The 27103-nt window shown below is 39.3% G+C and overlaps 1 protein-coding gene across 1 annotated transcript; it reads left to right on the top strand.

The window, feature by feature from the left end:
- The first annotated feature begins 527 nt into the window (after positions 1–527).
- Positions 528–26773, top strand: LGSN (lengsin, lens protein with glutamine synthetase domain). Its single transcript, XM_048846240.2, has 5 exons — positions 528–592; positions 1257–1368; positions 9263–10268; positions 22513–22691; positions 25574–26773. The coding sequence occupies exons 1-5, from the start codon at positions 528–530 to the stop codon at positions 26771–26773; spliced, it is 2562 nt and encodes an 853-aa protein (XP_048702197.1).
- Positions 26774–27103: the final 330 nt, after the last annotated feature.

Raw genomic sequence — 27103 nt, 5'->3', positions numbered from 1 at the left:
TGCTGCCCTTACTCTTCCCACCCCCCATTTTCCACAAGTATGGGTTGTCTCTGTGTACAGTTTTACAAATACAGTTTTAGTTCCACTTATAAAAAGAATATCTTAAATCAGTTAAATTGAATTGTAAATCTGAATTAAGCATGATGGTTACACACTATGAAACCAGGTTACTGAGTGGCTGTCAGCAGGCATGTAGTCAGCAAAGTTTTGTATTGTACTGTCCACTTACAATATTCTCCTCTTCTCTGATGTTGAGTCAGCTAGAGGACCTTGCATAAATTCCAATTAAACATTAGCCTTTGAATTCCTTTTCGCCCTAATAAACAATACAGAAAAATCTATGTACAAGTGTGACACGGGTGGGCGAGGTAATATCTGACATTGGACCAACTTCTGTAGGTGAGAGAGACAAGCTCAGAGCACTTGTAGCACCTTGGTCGCGTAGGGAATTTAATAACAGAGAAGGTTACAAGCTTCATTGGAATCAATTAACCTGTCATGGTGGGGATTGTTGACACTTGGGAGCAATGGCTGGACCTAATGAGTTAATTCGCTCAGTCAGAGAAAGATATGTGATTGGTTGGAACAGGAAGTAAGAGGGACACTTACTGAGCTGGGGGTAGTGGAGATAGTTAAGTGGAAGGTGCCTCCTGACAATGCCTGTGCTATGTTCTGCCATGCTGGAATCCAACGATTAAAGGTACACATGGGGAAAGAAAGAACTGTGTGTATGTTGTGAATAAGAGACCATGCAAACGGGTAGCTGAGCAAGCACTGAATTCTGCCAGATCTCTGAAGTCTTTTTATGGGGGAAAGCAGAAATAATCAAATGCTTCAACATTAATGAGTGACACAAGCACTCAGAATTACAATCTGGTGCTACACTTTGTTCTTGCAATGTGCTTTTCCTTTCAAATTTCTATGTGCCTCAACAACATATTGTTGTTATTAATGCCCAATAAAGGTTTTACCTCTAAGGAATCTAACAATAGATTCTATTCCAGAATAAAAATGGTTCATTGCATAACAAAAACCTTTTGTGGGGAAAAAAAGTTGAGCAAAACAGTTTTATGCTCAGTTCTCTTTTGTTTTCAGGCAGTCAGCTAGAAATGTGCATTTGTCAGTTTACTACTTTAACACTATTCCAGAAAATTGCCATGACACATGAGGGTTTGCTTTTTATCTTTCATCATCTGCCCTGGATTTCTGGGAAAAGAACCTTATAGAAATTCTGTTCAAACTAACCTTTATTGTAGCTGCACCTATAAATACTGGGTGCAATTTTATTACAAGGCAGTTACCATTTCTCATGGTGACTTGAACCAGAATGTGCTGGAGATGGACAAGGAGGAAGAGCTCACTCATCAGGTAAGACATTGATTGTGAATGGTTTCCACACAGACCTGTCAATACAAAATATTTTCTTATTTCTGGTTATTTTCTGGCTGTGAGTGGAACAACATCTCATCCTATTTTTAGTGCAGAGCTTTTGATCTATACACAAGGGACATGTTGTGTTCTGAGTTAACAGTGGGTCAGAGAGACACAGGGAGAGGGAACAGAGTCTCTAGTACCAGGCAATAACCCCCCCAAACTTGCTTTTTGAAATTCGGTCTGTTTATTCTAGCATCTGACATCTTCTATTCTTTATCAGAAGCCCCTGAATCAGAGGGCCAAATTCTTATCCCATTTACACGTGTAAATCCAGAGTGACACCACTGATGTCATGGAGTTACTACATGTCCTGGGCCAAGAACTGACCTGAGTTACATTCGTGATAATCTGGAGCACTTCTGTTGACATCAGTGGAGTCGCTCAGGATTTATACTGGTGTATTTGAAAGCAGAATCTGACCCAGGAACTGCAGTATGTGCTTTCAGGGGAGTAATATATATATTACATGTTATTTTGAATAGATTATAGGAAGTCTTATTAAGAAAATGTGAAAAAAGTTGCGTTTCAGTAAGATATTGAGAAACAGTTAAAATGGCTTGGATGTCATGGTGGATCCAGCCTTCCCATGGCTGCTGGACTCTTATCAGATACTCAATATTGCCAGAGATGCACCTTGTCTGAGTCACTGACTTTCTCTGTGCCCATATATTAAATGAGTCACAGAAGTTAGATAGAAAGAACTATTAGATCATTAAGTCCATCCCCCTGTCTTCCAGATATTGATGCTAGACTTGGAGCCTGGTTTGGCTCTCACTTACACCAGTGTAAGTTGGAAGTAACTGTACCACAACGACATTATACTGGTGTAAAAACCACTGGTAAGGCAGGATTGGGTCCTTCATTTGGAACTCATACCGCCACAGAGCACTTTCCTCATGGTGTAGGTGGCAATATACAAATGGAAGTGCTTACAAGAAATCGTGCACTGCTACCAGCTTTACAAGGACAAGCCTGCTGCATGGGAGCAGTTTCAGAATTAAAAGCCTTCGGAAGCTAATCTGATAATTGCATGTTTAATGCGAAGCCTTAGTATGGGAGTAAGACTATGGCAATGAGGTACGTGAAAATAAACGGACTGAAGATGTGAATTACATTAATTGCCAGGCCTTTCCACATGAAGTAAAGTAACAGTCCTGGTGTCCAAGGTGGTACCACTAGTGCATCCCCTTGGTATGAGGGTGGCCTCCCTCTCATCCCCAATGACCCTCTCTGGCTCTAGGTGTCACTGTGGCACTGAGTTCGAGTGCAATCTTTCAGCTGCAAGTCTTAGGGATGTGTTTCCCCCCTCATGGGTATGGCTGCAGTCTGAAATAAAAGAAAAGGCAAACAAAATAATCCTGCAGCCCACAGTCTGGGTTCATCCCACTGTTCCTTGAAGAGCACAAAGGTAAATCGTCTCTGTGAAGGGGGCTGGGTTCTAACCCCCCGAGTGTCTGAGAGGCTCAGGCTGGGCGTCTTGGGCTCTAATGAAAAACAAAGCAAAGCAAAAGTGGTCTCTCCACCTCTCAAGAGGGTCCAGGTGGCAGCAGCTCTTCAGCAACTATATGGGTAATTAGCCCCTGCTCTGTGAGGCCAAGGAGTTCTAGCTCTGCCTCCCTCTGAATGCCACCCTCCACTGGGGTTGGATCCTCCCTTTTAAGGAGAAGTTCCTCTCCACATTTGACAGGCCTTACAGCTGCACCAGGCTGGGGCTGATTATGCCCAGCAGAGCTATTTAACTCTTTCCTGACTGGGGTGGTCACAACAGAAGTCTGGATCCCCCATCAGATCCCAATTTCATTATATGGAAGAAAAGAGGGACCAAGAGTGACTGAGACAAACTGGAGTTGGTCAAAAGTGCATTTGACTAAGTGTATGCTAGTGGTGGGTTTGCATCTTTTTTGTTGTTGTTTTGGATAGTCCAGTAGAAGGTGAATTAGATTACCCCTGTTAATTAGACATACGATAATTCCTGCTAGAGCTACACCATTGCCACTCTCCCCTTTCACCATGATACAGGACTGTCAGGGTTTCTTCCCCACTCTGAACTCTAGGGTGCAGATGTGGGGACATGCATGAAAGACCCCCTAAGCTTATTTCTACCAGCTTAGGTTAAAACTTCCCCAAGGCACAAAGTCCTTGCCCTTGGATTATGTAAAACGCTGCCACCACCAAGTGTTTTAGGCAAAGAACAGGGAAAGGACCATTTGGAGTTCCTGTTTCCCCAAAATATCCCCCAAGCCCTTACATCCCTTTTCCTGGGGAAGCTTGAGATAAAAAAGATGAGCACAAACCCCTTGGATTTTTAAGACCCAAAAACCCAATCAGATTTTGAAAGATCAGAACTTTATTAGAACAACAACAACAACAAAAAAGATAAGAGAACAACTCTGTAAGATCAGAATGGAAGATAATCTTACAGGCAGTCAGATGCAAAACATAGAGAATCCCTCTAGGCAAAACCTTAAGTTACAAAAAGACATAAAAACAGGAATACACATTCCCTCCAGCACAGTGAATTGACAAGCCAAAACAAAGAAAAACGTAGCGCATTTTCTAGCTAGATTTCTTACTAACTTTACAGGAGTTGAAGGGCTTGCATCCTTGATCTGTTCCCGGCAAAGGTATCACACAAACAGACAGACAAAAGCCTTCCCCCCGCCCTCCAAATTTGAAAGTATCTTGTCCCCTCCTTGGTCATTTTGGGTCAGGTGCCAGACAGGTTACCTGAGCTTCTTAACCCTTTACAGGTAAAAGGATGTTGCCTCTGGCCAGGAAGGATTTTATTGCACTGTATACAGAAAGGTGGTTACCCTTCCCTTTATATTTATAACAAGGACCCTTTTACAATTGTTCATCCATAACTGCTGGGGAATCTTCTTAAACTACTTTATTTTCCCTCCCCACCTTCTTCCTCTCAAATGCCACAGTAGAAGCTCATATATATATATTTGCCAATGCATTTTGATGGAATTTTATATAAATCCTATGGTTGACTAAGAGACTTACATCAGGTCACAAAGCAAACGGAAAGCAGGAGAAAAATACAAGCTTCCTTCATCCCAGCCATTAAATCTGTCTTGTATAAAATTGCAGACATATTATTAAACTGCTGTAGATGTTTCTTAGGGCAAAAGTTCAAGAATTTACTTGAATTTTCACCTGCCTAACACAATACAATTCTCAGCAGTTGGTGTCTCCCCACCATTCCCACCCCAAAAGGCAATACTGTTCACTTCCAAATGTTTTCAGACTGATGGATGCAGTTTGTGGATTGCCTTTTTTGCAGTGCTGTATATTATAGTACAGTTAATCCCCATTTCAGAGCTTTTATAATGTTTAAAGAATAACCTACATTGATTAAGAAAATTTTCTTCCGATTTAAGTGCCTTACCTTACTGCATAGCATAAAGTGTGTGTCAGTTGTTGGAGCTTGATAGTATGCTAGAACTGGCATGCAATTGGACTGCCCAGGGTAGAGGTGGCAATTTCACATGCTCTAATGTCAAAAATTGTATTTGATGACACTTTCTGCACTCATCACCACTTCCTATATGTTCCTGCAACAAGAGCAATGAAAGGCAGCACAGGAGGATGCTAGATATTCAGATGCTACCCTACAATTATGCCGCAATATACCTATTTGAGGGTAGCAATTGGGAATTTGCATTGAGGATTTAGCCTTGATTGCAGCCATTGGTATCCAGCCAATAGAATAATTGCACTGGAGGAAACCTATAGTGTAGATGGGCAAAGGTCCTGTTCACACTGATGAAGGTTATCCCTGCTTGAAACTGGAGTAAGTGCCACCAGTGTCAATATCAACTATTCACTAGGGGTTGCAGAGGTGCAGCTATACCAAAAGCTGTAATTGGGGCCAATCTTTAGGGTAGACATGACCTGGTCTGGAATTTGGTCTCATGTAGAAGGAGTATAGCTTTTCCCTGGACAGCTAAACTCTCTCATAGCCCTAGCCCTCTCATAAATACAAATGAACATTTCAATGTTTAATATGAGAGAATGCTGCATTAGGACATGGAAAGAAAAATAGGTCCATTTATTTCATTGCAGAAATCTAAAGTTTAAAAATCTTTCCAAATGAACTTCCATATTTTATGTATAGATAGATGGATATACATATATCTTTGAGTTTATTCATAGGGGGTGACATTCATCCCAGTGCAAAGGGACAAGAGAAGGTACCTCTGGAGCCTCATGTTAGAGACCTGAATAGTGCTAGGTCTTGTGTTCTCAGCATCATAGAAAATTTCACCCTGTGAGTGGGGTGTTTTTTTTAAAAAAAGGTGTGCCACTTTGAGGGAAATGGGTACAGTTTCCCTTCAAAGACTGGTAAATATCTGTCCCAAGGTCCCAGTTTCTTTTGTGGAATAAAAATCCTTGACACAGTCCCCAGATCTGTAAGATCTTAGATCTTGCACTGGGACCTTTCTGTTAGTAGAAATATATGTAGCCAGCAATTTCCCTCATATCTATTAATTGGAAGGGGTTATTCCTTGCAGTACGGATTATAACTTGTGTTTATGAAAATGTTTAGAATGCATTACTGTGGATGGATGGTTTTCTCATATTGTATATTTGATCTGAAGTGATCCTATTATGTCTAGCAAACACAAATGTGTTGTCATACAGAACTGAAAGTACATGGTCAGATCTCCTGATTGCTGTCAGCATCACTACCATAGTTACATTCAATTTATATACTTTTCAGAGATCAGTACTGTGGACATCATGCTAGAATTGAATTCTGCTTCAGCTGACATATCCAAGAGTAGATTAAAGTTTTTTGAAACGGACAGCCTTGAACAGTATAGGACTGCATTAGGAAGTACAGAAGAGAAATACAGATGTTATGAATAAGTTAACGGTTTCAAATTATTCAGAAAACAAAGGAATTTTAAAGGCTGAGTTAAACAAAGAAATCACTTAGAAAAGATTATATTTTTATGATGTCAGGCTCTGCCAGGGAAAGAGGGTCTAACGTTTCAGTAAATTCTTTAAAAATACAGTCATGTCAAGAACATTTCTTAGCTTGATCTCTTTTCTGTTTTTTGTTTCAAAGAAAATTTTTCTATTCGTAGAATCCCCTTAGAAAGTTGGAAAACATCTTTCTATTTCCTATTGATTTTGTGCCTTTTCCCATTTGGCAAACATCATCCCTCATATTCCCCAGTCAATTTCCTCTATCGCTAATGGGGAAGTTTAAATGTATGTGGCTTTTTAGTTTGCTTCCTTGTTTCCAGCAGCTGCAATGTTGGCACAGCTCTAAGAACTGGGCCTGTTTATTACTGGGGGTCAAACGAGCAAAAAATATAGTAACTTTTTGACAGACAGATGCATTAAAGGAGAACAGTATATTTTAAATGAAAATTCAGGTAAGCAAAACTTCTGTGCTGAATGCTCCCACTAAAGACTTTTAATTGCACCTGGACATCATAAGGAAGCCAGTGTAGAGATCTGAGCACAGGTGTTATGTGCTTCTAGTGGCTTGTCCTACTTAGAAGGTTGACAGCCAGCTGTATACTATAGTAGCAGAAGCTTCAGGATGGCATTTATAGGTCGTACTAAATAGAGCACACTACGGTAGTCTAAAGTGAGGAGGAGAGAGGTTTGAAAGACTATTATGAGGTCTGTTTTAGGAGAGGACAAGTCACACCTCTTGGCCAGACAGTGCTTGTACAAAGGTACAATGGGCCATCATTGCTAATCAAAGAGTAGTGAGGGATCCTAGATAAAAGCAAGCCATTACTCATGTTGGCAGAAGATAGGCAAATGTTACTGACAATATGAGCTGCAGACACCACTGTCTATTGTTCTAAATGTTTCCATCTGCCAATAAACAACTTGTTTGTCTTATCTAGACTAGTATCCAATTTGCTTTCGTCCAGCCCCCTATTTCTTTCAGACACCACAGAAAACAATGAAAGTGCAGAATATAAATTTGGAGAGTTTGATGGCATAGATCTGAATGTCTTCAGTATATTGATAAAACTCAAACTCAGAACATTTAATGATTTCCCAGTAGCTTTTTATCTATACATTCAAGCCTGATTCAAGCAAACCAAGGAGACCTTGGCTAAGTCATTTAGTCCCATATATACATTTAAAGTAAAAGTTGCTATTGTGTCATATTTGTTGTTGTTTGTTATAATAGTGTAGTTTTATTTTGGGATGTTCCTAATTTCCAGCCGGCTTCCCCCCCACTGAATGCTATGTATTTCTACAGACTTGAATGTCATGTGTGGTGCTGCATGTGTAAAATCCTCTATATATTGTTAATGCTATTTAAAAAAAGCAAGCTAGCTGTTTGAACTGTTGGCTTTAACTTTGTTATTACTGCTCGTTGCGGCTTTACCCTCATTTGCTGCTAGGACATCCCTAAAGTTTCTTGCTCCCCAGATGGCATCTTTAGAGAAGGGAAAATTATATGCCTGGTAATTCTGTTTCTTTGAAGTTATCATCTTGCAGGATTCTCACTCCTCCCGTTGATAAGGTTACTTTTCATGAGGCTTTTCTCTCACACCTTTTTTTGTCTTTCCCTGAGGCACATTTTTGATCATTTCAAATTTGTGTTTCATTCTAGGTGATTTGCCTGTGCTAAGTAGGAGAAACTGAACAGAACATAGATTTCATAGAATTTAAGGCCAGAAGGGACTGTTATTTCATCTAGTCTGACCTCCTATATGTCACAGGTTATTAAATTGCACTTAATTACCTCTGTATTGAGCCCAGTATCATAACTTGTGTTTGGCTAAGCCATATTCTCCAGAAGGGCACCCACTCCTGATTTGAAGACATCAAGAGATGGATCACTTCCCTTGGTAGTTTGTTCCAGTGGTTGGTCACCCTTAAAAATGTATGCCTTATTTCCAATTTGAATTTGTCTGGCTTTAGCTTCAAGGCACTGGTTCTTGTTATGCTTTTCTCAACCAGATTAAAGAGCCCTTTAAATGTGGTATTTTCTCCCTTTGCAGTTACTCACACACTAATCTAGTCACCTTTCAATCTTCTTTTCAATAAACTAAACAGGTTGAGTTTTTTAAGTCTGTCACTGCAAGGTATTTTCTCCAGCCCTCAAATAATTTGGGGGGCTCTTTTCTGAATCCACTCCAGTTTTTCCACATCCTTTTTAAAATGAGGACACCAGAATTGTACAGTATTCCCAAATTGATCTCACCAATGCCATATACAGAGGTAAAATCACCTCTCTACTCCCCTGAATACACATATCCAGGGATCACATTTGCCCATTTGCCACAGCATCACACCGGGAGCTCATGTTCAGTTACTTGTCCGGTTTGACTCCTAAATCCTTTTCAAAGTCAATTCTTTCCCAGATACAGTTCCCCATTCTGTAGTTATGGTCTGCATTCATTGTTCCTAGATGTATTAATTTAGCATTTGGCTGTATTAAAAACACATTTTGTTCACATTTAAAGGACATTTATGCTTGGCAAGGGGTGGCACATACTAGGCAGCAGAGAATCCAGCTTGCACTGTACCCTGTTAAACCTGCCCTCAATGGTCAAAATACCTGAAGAATAGGGATCTGAACCAGTCTTGCTCTAAAGGAGCTAAAACCTCAAAATGAGAATCCTTCAAGAGGATATCTTCAGAGAAGCTGAATTACATGAAAATTATATGGAAATTATAGGTAATTTCCCCCATAGAACTCCTTTTCAGCAAGAAATAACAGAAGTCCCATGTGATAATAAAATGCAGCTGTTGGTGTTACTTCCTGTCTTGTGTTACTCTACCCTTGTTTCATTCATGCATATTATTTGGCTGTATATTTTGTTGATGATTACAGAACACAGTTGGAAATGACTATGATGAAGATGATGGCGGCAGTATATGTGGTTTAAAAAGGACAAGAGGAGTCAAAGTCACTGCAAAATACATTCTCCCATTAGAATGTGAGAAAATGGAGATCTCCCGCCCTACAAACACCCCAGATCATTCTTATCTGCAAAGAGCAACTGGTCATGTAGAACTACCTGCAAGTCCATCCCTTCAAAAACCATCTAATTTCCCTAACACACAAGATGAAAAGGGGGGCAGAAATGGGAGCTTCCCTATAGAAGTCACTGTGAAAGACAACATATTGAGGAAAACAGAAGTCCACAAAGATGATGAAGGTGGGAGAAGAGTGGTAGAAAGAGTGGTGGAGACACCTGAGGGAATACAGACATCAAGCAAAGGGAATCAGCCTTTGGGAATGGAGCCTGAAAGCAAAGAAGAAAAATCTGGGGGTTCAGATATAGCAAGCACAGAAGATAAATCTGGAGTGACAGAGACAGCAAGTAATGAGGACAAATGTGGGGGAACAGAAGATGAAGAGGAGGATGCAACAGAGAAAGAGAATAAAGGTAATAATTTAGCAATCCAGGAAAAAAGCACTGAAGCATCTTTCATGCTGGGGTCTCGAGTTTCCAAACAAACATTGCAAGAGCTGAAAAACCTACTCAGAAGCAGTCCTCTGCTTGGTAACAGGGCCAAATACACTGGCAAGCAGAGCAGAACTTCTTCCCATATACGTCTGCAAAAACCCAATGAAAAAGCAGTTGACAAACAGGGTAGATCCTTTGAGTCTCTTTCTCTTAATTTTGGAGGGGAGAATCGAAAGCTCCACTGTATAGACAATTATGTAGCAGGGCTGCCAAACAAGCCCCTCTTGGTTCACAGCTCTGCTGGGTCTGATCAGCAACAATCAGAAGGCAGCAACATGGAGCATCCCAGTAGGAGGCAACCACCAGCTTATAAAAACACAGGCAGCATGCCAGGAATTAAATTCGACCCTTCTCCTGACCAGACTGGTAAGATGTTAAACTATCGCCTACTGTACCACTCAAGAACGCAGTTAAATTGTTTAGAAAAACCCTAAATCTCTTGTCAGCATTCATGTTAGACAATTGGCAATAGCAATTACTGTACATGTGACTGGACTGGACTTGATTTACAGTACTTCCAGCCTGCTTCTTCTATAGCAAGGTGCTTACAAAGCCTGACTGCCTGCCATAAACTGCTATGCACAAGTGGTCATGTCTTGTTCACTAAAAATTGAAATATTTTCTCATTTACACTGAACATAGGCAACATTTTCCATAGGTCTGCTAGTCACTCGAAAGCCTTGAAATCTTCTGAGTTTCTTGAAATTTCCTTTTTGTTAATATTTCCAGCAGTGAAAATTGCTTCCATGTAGGGATGATGTTTTCAATTATTAGTCCTAAGAGGACTGGAATGCCAAAACATCTAATAGGAAGAATAGTGTCAGGAAAGCAAATTAAACAGAAAGCGTACACATATCTTCATGCTGTTCAATAAGACAATCTGGAAAGTGTGTTTGTAAAGCCAATTAATTGCTACTAACAGACTGTGGGTTCTTCGAAGTAATAAAAATTAAACTACTGGGCTAGCAGGATCAGTAAACGGAAAGTTATTATTAGCTATAATGAGTTTGAGCAGGTTAGTTGTTATGCTGGGAAGTGGTCAACAGCACAAACAATATTGTTAGTGGGCACTGTTAGGTCACAGGCTAATACGAATGTAGGAGGATGATACTCAGATCGCTTTACTAGCTTATAAGACAGGGCAAATAATTTCCATCTATGATATACTTTTAACCATGTTAGAAAACATTATTACCCTTGTCAATAGTTGATATAACTAGATCCATGATTTAGTATCATGTGACTCATTGTAAAGCTACCTAACATCTTAAAAAATCTGCTTTCTGAGGTGTTGAGGATTTGCTAAAGATGCTCTGACAAACAGGCAAGTTTGCAGATGCCAAACAATTCAAGCCACAGGAAGAATTTTTGTAATCACCCAAGTTAAGTTTTGAGCAGGACACGTGGATGCATAAATACTTGTGTGCTGCTATTCTTAATTGAGTGAATTAAATCCTAAAAGGTAATCTTTTAAAGAGAGGATGCTTCAGAAGTATAGAACAATGAAAATACATATTGCGGCCAGCTTTCACTGTGATCATGTTTAATGTATGAGATCAGTAGACAGCCAAGCGGATTTTTTCTGCATAGACTATTTCCTCTTTCCCTTCTAGATTATTTTACATATTTGCATTAATGAAAGGCCAGTGGAATTCATTACCAAATCCTTCAGATTGCCACTATTTTCCCCTTAGTTCATAAAGCCAATTCCTAAATTGCAAAATGAGAATAGGAATAATTTCTTCAGCATTCCATAGTCCTTTTTGCTTCATAAATATGTGCTGTTTTAAACTCCAACTGCATCATTGTATGCAATGTTGTTGTAGGTGCATTGGTCCCAGGATATTAGATAAACAAGGTGTGGGAGGTAATATCTTATCTTGGACCAACTTCTGTTGGTCAGAGAGAGACAAGCTTTTGAGCTTACGCAGATCAGGTCTGAAGAACAACTCTATGTAAGACTGAAAGCTTGTCCAATAAAACATATTACCTCACCCACCTTGTCTCAGCTGCATCATTGACCATTATGTGAATTATAGTTCAAAACCTATGTAAGGAAGCTATAAGGAAAGGGAGAGCTTGTTTTGCCAAATGTAGAACTCACCTGGATTTAAAAACACAATTCAGAATTCTTGTGAACCCAGGTTTCATTTGCCTTTGGTGAAGCAGAAGTTCGAAGTTCCTGCATATTTTTTGTACATTTGCACTGATACTGCTGTCCCAGAGATAGGGTAAGCCTTACTTAAAACATAAGCATAACAATGGTTTTCATTTAGTTAGAAATATGTAGTTTGAAATTTGATTTTCACTGAAAAACTGCAGCTTAAATTAAGGGAGAAAAGTTTTACAATACCAGAAAAAGTTAAACGAAATCCAAAATATTGTAGTTGACCTACTCTCACAACGTATTCATAACGGACTAAATCCTGCAGTCTTTACACAGTTCCTAACCAATATCCTACTGGCACCAGCAGGAGCATTGTTAGTTTAAAGAGTATTAGATTTATCCCAAAATGTTTTATTTTATAATTAAATTATTATTCATTTTGATTTTATTTAGCTAACAGCCTGAGCCAAAACCTCAGAAATGAACACAAATTAGAGGGGGAGGAGGGTTGTCTTGAAATGCAAACCCTTATTCAAATCCATATTTTGCAAATGCTTCATATACTTCAAGTGGGTCAAATCAAAAGCTTTCTTCCAAAACCTTCCCAAAGTTTGGGGTGCCAAAATCTAGATATGGAACCAAATTGTGTCTTCTATCCACCTCTAATTTTTTAATGTGGAGTCAAACACGTTACATAATTTAAATACTATAACATATCCATTGCCTTCTAGGAACTGATTTGTTACTATGCTGGACACAACACACTTCAGAACTTAATGACAAGAGCAAGGATAGAACTCAGATCTTACTGTTCTAAAAGCAGAGGGTTCTATCACTTGAATAAAGGAGAACCTCCTTCGGCAATCAAAATTCTTATTCCATTCAGTAGAGAGGAATGAGATACATCCACACTAGTCACTTCACTAAGGGCTTGGCTACACTTGCACTTGTAGAGCGCTGGGAGTTAAACAAGCCTTCGGAGACCGCAGCAAGGAAAACGCTGCCATGTGTTTACAGTGGCAGCTGCACACGCACTGGCGTGGCCACATTAGCAGCTCTTGCAACACCACAAGGAGCAGTGCATTGTGGTAGCTACCCCAGTGTGCAAGTGGCTGCAGCATGCTTTTCAAATGGCGGGGGGTGGAGTGTGACAGGGAGCGTGTTGTGTGTATGTGGGGGGAGAGACAGTGTGATTTGGGGGGCAGAGAGTGTGTCAGCATGCTGTCTTGTAAGTTCAGACAACAGCAGACCCTCCATCCCCCCACCTCTCTCTCTCTCACACACACTCACAACAGCAGCATTCTACACTAATGGTTTGCTTTGTCGTGGAGCAGATGAGCATGCCATCTGTCAGAAACGGAGCTTTGAAAGGGGATATCCGCATGCCTGCAGACGATTTCAAAACAATGAGAAGAGTGGCCACTTGACTTCAGGGGATTATGGGATGTTTCTGGAGGCCAGTCACAGTGCAGTAATGCAACACCTCGTCCACACTGATGCCAGGGCGTTTCAGCCGGGGTGCAGCAAGCTTTATGCTTCTCGTGGAGGTGGATTACCAGGAGCGCTCCAGCTACAGAGTCCAGGCGCTCTATGTGCCTTGCCAGTGTGGACACCTCAGGAGTTAGGGCGCCCGGGGCTGCTTTAATGCGCTCTAACTTGCAAGTGGTAGCCAAGCCCTAATAACCCTCTAAAAATAACTAGTCTACTCATCCTTCCCTTAAAGATTTTTGCAAATTGCATAATACAGCCAGCCACTGTATTTCTCCCCTCACAGTTATTGTCCTGCACACATTCATCATCGACCCCCTTTCCCTCCACCGCACAGAAAAAAAATCAGAACTGAGACAACAGAAGAGTGCTCAAATTCACAGTCAATTATATGGAAAAAATACTTTGACCTAGAAAATGAAGCAAGATGTTTCAGCCAGCTAGAGAAATTATTCCTTGGGTATTGTCAGTTAGACCAGATCTGAAACGACAGCTTCTTGAAAACAGTGCATCACCGTAGAAACATGGAAGGTGTCAAGTGCTGGTAATTATGCAAACATTTTCATTTACATAAGTTTATGCATTTGCATAAGCACTTATATATGATAATAGCATGCACTTATGCAAATAGAGTTCACTCCAAGCTAGACATTAGTAATCAAAAGCCTCCTAGGCTTTTCAGAGACGCTAGGGAGATAGGTAGAAAGAGAGGCCTCTGACACTGAAGAGATGAAATTTATTTAGTGTATACAATATAAAACCAGTCCATAGGCAATAGCAGTCTGGAATGTAATATGACCACTTCCTTTCACTTGTCTCACTTTAAAATGTTTATTAATAATGACAACTTATGGAAGTCCTTACTCACTTTTTCAATCTTTATTTGAGCAACACTCCCATTGATCTCAGATACACACATATCAACATTTCAAGTAGCTAAAGCAGGACACAACTGGTCACTGACCTGCTGCAGCCGATGGCCTCAGCACCTCACCCATCAAATCTGTACCACACTAAGGCCCCACTTTGCAGCCTGGCCTTCCCAGATGCTGTGTCACTCACTATCCCTGAGCTCCGCTGTAGTCAGTAAGCATGCCCAGGAGCTGCTGAAGCCTCTGCCCTCCCTAGCTCTGCTCCTGCCAACGGTGTGCACAGTTTGTAATGTGTATACAGCTGTTGGTGCCACTAAATGTTGGAAAAGTTCAACTTCAACCGGGACAGGTGGGCCAAAACAGGCCAGTCCCCTGAAAATGGTGCTGTTGAGAGATATGACAGTTTGAGAGAGAATCCCATCCTTCTGGTCACCATGGACCTCTCCACCATGCAGCCTGTTTTAGGTGGGTAGTGTGCTAGGAGCAGGCTTTAGCCCTATATACCAAACTTCCCACATAGTCCTCAGTGAGGCCAAAATCTCATTCAAGTCAGTGATATTTTGCATGATTGCAGACTGTGGGACTGGATCTGTAGAACTGGGCAGTTAGTGCACAGGTCCCAATTAACAGGACCAGGTTTCTTGACCATACTGTGCCTTTACAGACACGCCAATGAGAATGTGGTACTGTATGTGTGACCAGTACCCCATTGTTAGCAGTTTGGGACATTCTTAAAGGAACAGAGTGCTATTCTTCAGATCAATTCCATGCATTCTTAAAAACCCACTTACTTCAGTGGGAATTTGGGGTGCACAAGGAAAGGAGGATTGAGCCCTTCAGACAATTATGTAAAATGCCTAAAAATAGTAGCCTAAGAAATTAAAAAATGCTTAAATTTACTAAAAGTTCCTCTGCTAAGTTCTCATTTCAATGAACATTATGTAAAATGGATGACTGAATACATGAATTATTAAAGTATGGAGTCTGTCAGTTCTGCAAGTGTTTTTTCTCCCTTAGTAAATGACCTTATATTAAGTCATTTATTACTATGTATGAAACTAAGTAACAAATCACTCACAAACCCTATCTAGTATTTAAATTAAGGATTGAAGTATGAAAAGTATTCAGCATCTAGGACTTACTCCCGTTGATGTTAAGGAGTTATGCCATTGACTTCAATTAAAGCTGGAGCTTGCTGTTGGTTACGAAAGTTCTGCTCAGCCCTGCATTCATATACAGCTTGAAAAGCACTGATAATAATGGTTCTGCCATGCATGCTTGGGCAGCCACAGAGAGGTTGTTCCGGAGACTTTATATGACCTAGCTCTCTTGCCATTACGTTAGCGTATCTCCTTCTTACTGTGGGGGTTCCTCAGGACTATGTTCTTGGCCTACTCTTCTTCTCTCTCCATCCTGTGTCATCTGATCTATTCACATGTCTTCCCTCTGTTGATGATTTAGAAATCCTACTGTTGGATCGCTAACATGTCTCCCTTGAACCAATCTATATCTTAGCCTGTTTCTCTGACATCTCTTCCTCAATATCTTGTTGTCATCTTTAACTTACATGGTCAAAACTCAGCTCCTCTTTGTTGAGAAAACCATTATACTCCTTGTTACTTAGGCTCTTCTCCTTGTCCCTCCTGTTCAGGCCGCATACAAATTCTGACATTTCTTCCTTCACACTATCTGTAAGGTTTGAGCCTGTTTTTCAGTTTAGACAGCAAAAACTCTAATCAAGACCTTATCTTCCTTCTTGTTCACTATATGGTACTATGCTATACTCTCTTGGTTCTCCATGATAGTATCACCTTCCATGGGGGTGGGGGGCTAGATAGAGGCAGGGAATTTTTTGCTGATACATTCTAATAATGACTTAATATTTTCAATATGTTCGTTCTTTGTCGCCTAATATTTTGTTTTCATTTTTGACTGCTGCTGCACATGGAACAGAGATTTTCACTGCACTGTTCACAATGAGGTTCAGACTTTTTCCTGAATTTTGTTGTTAATTTAGAACCCATCAAGGTGTCAGAGCAGTGCAAATTATTTGTTGAAAAACTGAAAACCTCAAACCATTTTTGTTTTGCTTTCAACAATCAAAACTCTGAAAATTTTTGTACAAAGTCCCATTTAATCAAAAAGCCATTCTCATAAAAAAAACCAGAAATTTAAACTGGGTGCAGTCATTACACAAATCAATAACACTACTTCAGTTACAATCCAGGTCCTGTTTGGTAACCCTATTTTAAAGGACTATAGTAGAAAAGAGGAGTTCAGATAATGGAAATAAGAATAATTAATGGCAGGAAAAAAGTCTCATTTGAAGAGAGATTCAAAAGCCAGGGAAACTGTTTACTTCAGAGAGGGAACAAGGGGATAAAGGTGTACAGAATAATGACTGGTATAGAGAAGTTTGAATAGAAGCACCCAATCTACCCTACCTACAATGAGAAGAGACATTTAATGAAAGTGAGGCAACAAATTTAAGACTAAAAAGAAAATACTCTTTTTTTCATAGAATGCACACTTACTTTTTTTGCCCCCACACAAAGCACAATTAATTTGTGGAATCCATTGTCACTGGATATAATTGTGGCCAAGAGTTTAGCAGGATTTAACTTTCATATGGATAATAAGAACATCCAGATTTAGATTACTAAGGTTTAAAAAGTAAAAGTAAAACAAAACCCCCAAAAGTTTGGAAGGGATATTAACCATCATGCTTCAGACCATAAGACAACCTCTAAGTAACAGGTATTAGGAAGAAAATTTCCCTCCATGCAGATTTTTCACACCTTCCTTTGAAGCATCTGGTACTGGCCACTGTCAGAGACAGGATACTGGACTAGACGAATCACTAATCTGATGTGGTATGACAATTCCTGTGTGGTCTGTGGTTTATTTTTATTTCCCCTAAAGCTATATTTCTACTTCAGGTCATGTAAAGAAAAAAGGTCCTTAATTTTATATCAGATTTTCATGATACCATATGACCCAACAGAGTTTTCAGTATCAGTACATTTGTTAGGTCAGCTTTCTTTATGCTTGCTATATTCCTATCCAACAGGTAGTAAAGTGGTCCTTCTGTTCTGTTCATTTGTCCAGCACTTAACTACTTAAGAGCTAATAAATTGTTCACTTAGATGTTATGTGCTCACTTAGATGTTAGCAATCATGTTATGTGTTCACTTAGATGTTAGCAATCATGGGATAGAAATTCCTTTGAACAACCAGAGAATGACTCACTGACACTGGATGTGGGCATTGTCTTCTGGCAAGGTGCTTCCTGATCACTGAGAAAACCAAATCCAACACAAACTCTAGGCACATGAGCAACTGATATGTTCAAATCCTTTCATCCTACTTGATGTCCAATACTAATGATTTGGATAAGATAGGCAAGTCTTTCTTGATGTTAACAGATTAGGCAGTAGAATTTTCTTAGAAATATTTTGTAGTGATTCAAAGCCAATAGCAGGGGGGCTGGGGTTGCATATTTAATAGGCCAAATTGCAAAGTCCCTACTCTGTTTTCTCTTCAGTAGGAGATGGAGTTTTGCCTGAGCAAGGACTAAGGAAAAACTAAGTAGTGAATGCTTTTCTATATGCTACTGCTTTATTATAAACGTGAAAAAATGTGGTTTTGCTTCATAAAAATTGCCCAATGTGACTCATTTGCTTTTTTAAGGAATCAAATCTAAAAGGGAAATCCAAAGTTCCTTTAATTTAATTATTATATTTCTTGATAATTTGCCAAGAACATGATAGGCATGAATAATTTGCATATATATTTACATAAATAGATTTTACAAAATAGATTTGAATTGGAAACTGAATTGGGAACTGAAAAACTGAGTTCGACTCCAGATTTTATCACTCAGGTTCCTTTATTTGGCATACAGCAAAGCTATACTGAGTTGATCAGGCTCAAGCATCGTGGGTGAGTATAGGACATACCACACATCCAAACTTACACAGAAAACCTCTTCCTTTATATATGTTTACACATTATATTGCATTTAATATACATTGCATCACATGTTTCAGGATTGGCTCTTTACATTCCAGGTTTATCTTGTGCATTATCCCTAGCATCAGTGTGTTCTCCCTAGCATCCGGGTGTTCCTGTTTATCTTGGCTAGTACAGACATCCTGACTCCAGCATACTGCTTAGTAAGCCCCTATTTACAACTTAACCTTCCATTCACCTTCCCAGTCATGCCCACTAAGAAATGAGGCAAGTTACTGATGTCAAACTAGGCCTACTGAAATGATGCCCATTATTTCTTACATATAGCAAATAGTGAAAATTGTACATGTTCCTTTACAAAATACACAGAAAGATAATATGCTTTGGGAGAAGGAGAATTATTGTTATTCATTATTTATTAATTATTCAGAAACAAAAAAGTCCTTCAATTTAAAATCCTATTAAGATGGCTAAACAATAACAATGTTCTTACGTATCATATAATTTACAATATCCAAGCAATTCAAAAAAAGAAAATGAATAGTTAAAGGACATAATAAAAGTTAAACTGATCATATGAGGTTTGATCCAAACCCACTTAAGTCAATGGGAAACTTCAGTTACATATAATTATCAGTAAACAATATATATTGTTGGTGAAGAACTTTTAGGTCTTGTTTTTGAGCTCCATTATGTTATATTCAATTGGAAAAGCGTCTAAGTGTTGATTTATGGTAAAATTACATATGTATGAGGCTTTGCATTTAAAGCTGTTTTATATGTCAGTGTACGTACAGTATATCTGTTTCTTTTTCAGACTGGTTTTGTGTTGTGTTTATATTTTGGGATTACAGAAGAAAGAATAATATTTATTTTGGATCAAAGTTAAGTGTATTGCATTGTGATGAACTACACACATAGTTATACTTGACAAGTGTTTATTATGTGTGACATACAAGATTTCAGACAGAAGCTATTTTAAAATCTGAATCTCAAAAAGTGTTTACAGAGTTTAAACCAAAAATTCAGAAAACATTCTAATTGTCAGTTAAAGTTTACCTGAAAAATATGAGAGAAAGAGGATTTTTTTTAGTTCATAAAAATGGGAAAAACAGCCTTTTAAGAGAACTATGATTTGAACCCTAACTAGTGAGAACCTACCATGTCTGAGGAATAAAAGCACAGCTATAGAGCCAGAGCTAGAGCCCTGTTCCTACAGCCACAAAAACAAAACAAAAAAACAACAAACTCCCACACACGAAAAAACAAACAAACGGGTTTTTACCACTTGAGATAAAGGAGAATGTTTTAGCTGTCATATATAGAAGGACTCTTATGTTCTTTTTAAGTTACAACCACGCAATATGAAGTAACGATAATAAACACATGGTGCGTGCTGATGCTCACACAGAAGTCAAACCTAGTAATTTTCAGTAAAAATCTAGGTTCCAAGGCAAATTTATAGGATAATAAAATAGGTTTATAATGGAAACTGGTTGTGACCTTAACTATGGAGAGAGCACTGCCTCTCCATAATTATTTTATTATTTATCAAGAATCCAAAAATGTTCTAGGTACCTGTTTGTGACTTTTGCTCTTTACACAACAAACACTGTACAAAGGAACCAGAAATGTGGTGTCAGGGTTCCCTCCCCACTCTGAACTCTAAGGTACAGATGTGGGGACCCGCATGAAAGACCCCCTAAGCTTATTCTTACCAGCTTAGGTTAAAAACTTTCCCAAGGCACAAATTTTGCCTTGTCCTTGAACAGTATGCTGCCACCACCAAGTGATTTAGACAAAGAACAGGAAAAGGATCACCTGGAGTTCCTATTTCCCCAAAATATCCCCCCAAGCCCTTACACCCCCTTTCCTGGGGAGGCTTGAGAATAAACAAGATGAGCACAAACCCCTTGGATTTTTAAGACCCAAAAAACCCAATCAGATTCTTAAAAATCAGAACTTTATTAGAACAACAACAACAACAACAACAAAAAGATAAGAGAACAATTCTGTAAGATCAGAATGGAAGACAATCTTACAGGCAGTCAGATTCAAACATAGAGAATCCCTCTAGGTAAAACCTTAAGTTAGAAAAAGACACAAAAACAGGAATACACATTTCCTCCAGCACAGCGAATTTCACAAGCTAAAACAAAGAAAACGCAATGCATTTTCTAGCTAGATTACTTACTAACTTTACAGGAGTTGGAGGGCTTGCATCCTTGATCTGTTCCCAGCAAAGGTATCACACAGACAGACAAAAGCCTTTCCTCCCCCTCCAGATTTGAAAGTATCTTGTCCCTTCCTTGGTCATTTTGGGTCAGGTGCCAGACAGGTTACCTGAGCTTCTTAACCCTTTACAGGTGAAAGGACTTTGCCTCTGGCCAGGAGGGATTTTATAGCACTGTATACAAAAAGGTGGTTACCCTTCCCTTTATATTTATGACATGTGGGGTCCGATTAACTCTTTACTGAAGATACACAACATGAAAGCCTTCCTACATATACACACTTCTGTTCAAGTGAGGTTCTGGCAGCTCCTAAGTAGTCGAACATGCTGACCAACGTTAGAGAAGTCACAAATTAATTAAACATACTACAGTATTCTTATTCCCTACAATTCCTAAAAGTCAGAGAAATGATAAGTCACCTCCTTGAAGAGCTTACAGTTGAAATACACAAAAAACACGAAGACAGCATGAGGGGAAAAAGATGGAACATATTTATTACTATTTTTCCTTCCCTTCATTCTTATTATTTTATTTTTTTCTACCATTTTATTTTGGTTTAACCACCTGCCTATGTTTTTGGTTGCCTTTCTCCCACAATACCCCAATAAAACATATCACCTCCCTCTTAATTTTATGCACCACATGCCCCCATTATGTCTGGTAATATAGCACCTAGCACAGTCGGGTTCTAGTCCCTCATGAGGGCTCCTGGCCCTGTGGTAATACAAATAATAATGATACTTGCTGCTTTCCAGTCAGAAACTGACCAAAGGTTGATCCACTGTTATCTGAGCGCTCGGAGCAGCCTGTGGTCATGATGGCTGCTGCCATCTCTATCTCCCTATGAGGATGTTGGACTTTCAAAAAATCTCTCCTATGGACAAGGAACACTATTTTCTAACACTACTGAAGTCTTAGCATCAAATTCTGTTCTCAGTTACACTTTAATTCCAAATGAAGTTCACAGTTTATAGAGTCTAATTAAATACAGAATAATAATAATAGTAATAAATAAAACTTAGAGAGTGGAAGTGGAAGCCAGTTGGCAGGGATCAGGACATCTGTCAGAGTAAGCTGCTAGCCTTGATTCTCTGCTCCACCAGTTATTCATGAGTATAACACCATTAATTTCGATAGGGTTACAAAGGCACAGAGCAAGTGTAACAGAGGAGAATGAGGCCCAGTACTATCTCCAGGGAGAGGTGGCAAATCTAGAGAGCATGCCTTCACAGTCCTTCTCTCTGTGGAGGGAGAGATTACAGGCCACCTCAGAATCCTGCTGTATTTGGAAGGGGTTAGAAGACAACTGGGGTCTTCTCTCTACAATTCCAGACCTATGCATGATTGTTGGGGTGGGGAGGGCAACAGGTAGGTGATTTTCAAGGTCACAAGCGGAAGTAAAGCACCTAACTTCCATTGACTTTCATTGGGAGTTAGGTATCTGTCTGTCCTTTGTGCGATTGAAAATCTCCCTCATTAGATTAATAGGCTCCACACTTAGAAGTTCTCTACTGCAGCACATGCTCCCCCCATGACTATCGGACTATGCACAGAGACCATGTAAGTGGATTTATAAAACACTTGCAGAAAATAACAGTCATTGTACTGGTTCTCCAGGACAAAAGTATACATCATTATCTAGACTGTCCTCTTCCAAAATGTTCGCAAGTGGCAAACCTTCTTCCCATTTGTTTTCCCAGTAGGTAATTCATAGTTGAAAGAAAAAAAGTCAAGTTTCTATCAAGCGTTGTCAGTTTTGGTTGGACATATTCCTGGAGATTTAATCACATGACATAATCTTTAATTAATTCCTGGAGACTCCAGGCCAATCCTATTATTATATCACATTTTGTCCTTCTAATGCTTTTTAGTGAAACAGCTTGTAATGACAGCATTATTAAGTTTGTCTGACATGAACACTGCTTTTTATTTTAAAGATCACAGCAGAGAGCCTGACGTAAACAACCCTGGAAGTCAATTTTCCCTTCGCCTGGTCTCGCTTATTGAACACATTAAACAACAGATGGACAGAGACAATATTCAGTTTGTTAGATTTGAAGCAACTGACCTGCATGGAGTGTCAAGATCCAAGAGCATTCCTTCTCGTTTTTTTCATGTAAGTTTTTCTGCCTCTCATACTCTTATCAGGTCTCATGGCCCTGCCCTTATTGCTGTGATACATTTCCTCATAATTTGTGCACCAATTTAAACCGGCAACAAATCAAACATTCCTCCCCTCCCCATCCCGATTAGTACTTCCCAAGGATTTGGGCTTTTCTCATTACCCTGAAGCATCATTTCTCTGCCCTGCAGAAATACAAATCTAATTAAGATGGTAATTTCAGTACTTTCCACATCCAATAATCTCCCTCCACGGAATTATCTTTTCACATTTACCACAGTTATAAAGATTCTGTTTTACTTGACACGAATAGATTGCAAGACAAGACCCAAGAGAAAATATCAAAACAAGCAAAAATGATTAGATGAAAATCATTTCAGTTATGAAGTATTCTCTTTTCAACAATCACATCATATAAGAAAATATTATAGGGTTGCATGATTGCTTAGTAATATTTCCTATACTGATAGAGGAAATAAGAGTCAAATAAGAGTCAAATTATGAAGCTCTTGATAGCATGCATATATATCCTGATCTTTAACCTTTTTTCCCTCTGATCCTTAACGTGGGTGATTAAGGCTGTATTTCCACTCTCATATTACTGTGAATATTTCACATTCTACTGCACAATCACAAAAAAGAAATCAACGTGGCAGAAAATTTAATGCTTTTATTTCAAGCATCTTTTGATGCTAACACCATTTTCTCATTATTTTGCTTTTAGGTTTTGCTGCAACCTTTTAACTCTAGCACTTAGATGCAATTTACTCTTGATGTCATTTGATGTTATTAGAAATAAACTTTTTTCAGTTAGTGTAATGCTTTTGAAAGGCGGTGGGTAGTAGCACCATCTTTTTCAATCATTAACTCACAATACAGGTGCCCATCTCAGCTTATTCAAAGTTATCTGTTTCACTCACATTATTCACTGACCTCCATGTATATCCTCAAGCATTTTAAAAACAGAAAAAACTTTTATATTTCAAGAGAAATCATGTAGCTTTTTATGAATGGGGCTGTAAAGTGGTCACCCTCAACAATTTTTCAGTGTTGCCTTTGATAACTAGATAACCTTACCATGGTGATCACCATATTGCTTCGTACAGGTGATGGGATAACAGAATCATAGAATATCAGGGTTGGAAGGGACCTCAGAGGTCATCTAGTCCAACCCCCTGCTCAAAGCAGGACCAATCCCCAATTTTTGCCCTGATCCCTAAATGGCCCCCTCAAGGATTGAGCTCACAACCCTGGGTTTAGCAGGCCAATGCTCAAGCCACTGAGCTATTCCTCCCCCCACATAGTATAGGGACTATATAGGGAATTTTGTGACTACTGTGGTAACATTATCTAGTTATCAAAAAGAAAGGAAAAATATGGTTCTCAATGTATATAGTTTGAAATAGAAGAGCTCTATGTAGTTTGAAGACTTGTACCTTCCAGTAACAGAGCCCCAGGTCCAATAAAAGATATTACCTTACCTACCTTGAATCAGTAATTTTGGTAAGAATTATTTGCTTACAATCAAAGCTAATTTTAATATTTGGTAAAGGGAAAAGTTAAGAAACTTCTGTCCACTTCAGGGGAGAAAGTGTTGTATCATTCACTTTAGTCTTGAAATCTCAGCAGTTCCATTCCAGTCAGTCAATCCACCTAGATAGTGATCCTTTCTCAGGGCAGTGGGAGACGATTCACTAAAAATTTAGGGTTAGTTTCAGTCCAGACTATCTGTGGCCTTCCCACAGGCAAACTGTATAAAAACTTTCTCTGGCTTCCACACTGCTAAAAAGGCTCACTTGTTCTTCTGCTTTCTCTCTCTCTATAGACATATACATATATAAATAAAAGAACAGGTTCACAAAAATATATTTGTATTGGCCTTGCATGGGTTTCCACAACATAGAACTGTAGCACAATATTAAGCTAGATTTTCAGATGATGTAATTTGGTATAATTCCAGTGGAACTATACCAGTTTGCACCAGCTGAAGATCTGGCTCTGAGATACCTTCAGGGGGTTCTTCATCAAAGATACAGTTATTATAATTCCCATATCAGTCTTGTCTGCACTTGATTTATGCATTGTCCCCATGCATGTCAATAGGAGTGACCTATGCAAATGAAGTAGCAATTCGTTGATCCAGCTGTCTGCATGATGTTTAAAGAAGGCACTGAGGTGTTAGAATTATTTAACGTTTTGAGGCTGTTTCCTATTTTTTACTGAAACAAAGTCAGCTAAGTATAAATCTAAGCTTCAGGTGTGAAAAGTCCATATTTCCTGTAACAAGTTCACATCCTGGCAGAGCTGGTGCAGCTGTTTGTCACCGAAGGTAGACAAAGTGAGTGTAATGGGGTTTCAAGGGAACCCAGCCCCAGATTCTCCACTGCCTTGTGTGGTCATTTACATCTGTGCAAAGTGGATGTAAAATGCCAGTATTATGTTCGGAAAATTCTCTTGCGCCAGCCTTTGACATCCAGTTTTGCACTTGCTTTGCCCAGGTGTAAATGACTAGATAAAGGGTAAAACAGTGGAGAATGGGGCCTGAAGTCCTGTCAGTTCTGCACAGACATTATTAATGATTATTATTATTATTTTTTAAACATAGCAGAGATTTGCATACAACGTTGCTCAACATTTTCCCTCCTTACACTTATGCACCAGCTGGTTGCCACCCTCCAGAGGTAGCTACATGATAATGATGCTCAACACACAATCTATAGTTTCTGGAGCACTTTTTGATTCTTTGAGGAGAAAGGTCCTATGGGCAAATGCTGAAATCTTTACTTAAGATTTGGGCATATTATATTATATATGTAAAATATTACTAAAGTTCAGCTGTCAAAGACTCAGTAATCCATTACTCTCCCCTTGTTTAGGAAAAGGCAATCTATGGTGTGTCCATGCCCAGAGGATACCTCGAACTGACCCTGAATCCTAAGGACAGTGAAGTGGACCACATAAGTGCAACCAATTTTAATTGTGACATACTCCTGAGCCCGGATTTATCAACATTTAGAGTTCTACCATGGACTGAACAAACTGCTAGAGTGATATGTGATTCCTTCACTATACTGGGAACCCCTCTATTGACCTCACCCAGGCACATTGCCAAACAACAGCTGAGACAACTTCAGGACAATGGATTGTCATTGCGCTCTGCCTTCACCTATGAATTTTGCATTTATGGCATTGCTGAGATTGTAAATTCAAAGACAATATCTTTTCCTACAGCAAGCATACTCAATAGTTATGACCAGTCTTTCATTCAGGAACTCATTGAAGGAATGTATCACGCTGGTGCCAACATTGAGAGCTTCTCTTCTTCCACTTGGCCTGGACAGATGGAGATCTCTTTTCATCCAGAGTTTGGCATAGGTGCCGCTGACACTGCCTTCACCTTCAGAACAGGCACTAAAGAAGTGGCAAAAAAGTACAACTACATTGCAAGTTTTTTCACGGAGAACGGGTTCTACAATTCGGGGATTCTGTCACATAGTCTGTGGGATTTCAGTGGCCAAAAGAATTTGTTTTCTGTTGACTGGGGGGTTCAGGCACTTACCGATGTTGGAAAGAATTGGCTGGCAGGGCTCTTGGTACATTCCAAAGCTCTCAGCTGCCTGATGGCTCCTACGGTCAGCTGCCGTAAACGCTATTCCAAATATGGTAAGGAATCAAAAGAATTTGTGACTGCAAAATGGGCATTTAATGATAATAGCTGTGCCTTTAACATTAAATGTCATGGTGCAAAAGGTGCTCAGATAGACAACAAGCTAGGTTCAGCTACAGCAAACCCCTATCTGGTGCTTGCTGCTACTATTGCGGCAGGCCTGGATGGAGTAAAGAGAAAACTTAACTTCCAGGATTTGTCAGAAGAGAACCAGAACACTGCTCAGTTGAAATTTGCAGCAATCCCTCTGAAACTAGAAGATGCTCTTGCTGCACTTGAGGAAGATTTGTGCCTTAGGGAAGCACTGGGTGATACCTTTATTCGATACTTTGTTGCCATGAAACATTATGAGTTGGAAACTGAACAAACGGATGCAGAACGGAATAAATTTTTAGAATATTTTATTTAGAATCAATTAAAGAAAACCCATCTTAATTGTTAGAAAAAATTAAATCTGAAATAATGCTGTGTAAATGCTTCAAGATTAATAGAAAAACATAATTGGAAATTAGAACTATTTATAAATGTTTACTAATGTTTTCTCCCCCACCATCTATTTTTTTAATATAGTAGGTGGTGACTGCATGTTTCTGTATGGGTGGACTCAACAGACTGGAGAACTGGTGTTCATGAACTAGAGCTAAGAGGCTTTTAATTTTTATTCTAATTTCTAAGAACACCTTAACCAAGAATGATCCTGCTAGAGAAAAGATGAGAAGAGGAGGTGAAAGGACAATGG

The sequence above is a fragment of the Caretta caretta genome, chromosome 3 (assembly GCF_965140235.1).
Source record: "Caretta caretta isolate rCarCar2 chromosome 3, rCarCar1.hap1, whole genome shotgun sequence".
NCBI lineage: Eukaryota > Metazoa > Chordata > Testudines > Cheloniidae > Caretta > Caretta caretta.
The sequence above is the reverse complement of the archived record's forward strand: the minus strand, read 5'-3'. Positions and strand labels throughout refer to the sequence as shown.

Bases quoted from the DNA above. Each gene is read 5' to 3' on its own strand.
- LGSN (XM_048846240.2), top strand. From the start codon at position 528: ATGGCTGGACCTAATGAGTTAATTCGCTCAGTCAGAGAAAGATATGTG. The intron at 593-1,256 runs GTAAGAGGGACA...CCTTTATTGTAG, and splicing joins GTGATTGGTTGGAACAGGAA to CTGCACCTATAAATACTGGG. The intron at 10,269-22,512 runs GTAAGATGTTAA...TTTATTTTAAAG, and splicing joins CCCTTCTCCTGACCAGACTG to ATCACAGCAGAGAGCCTGAC.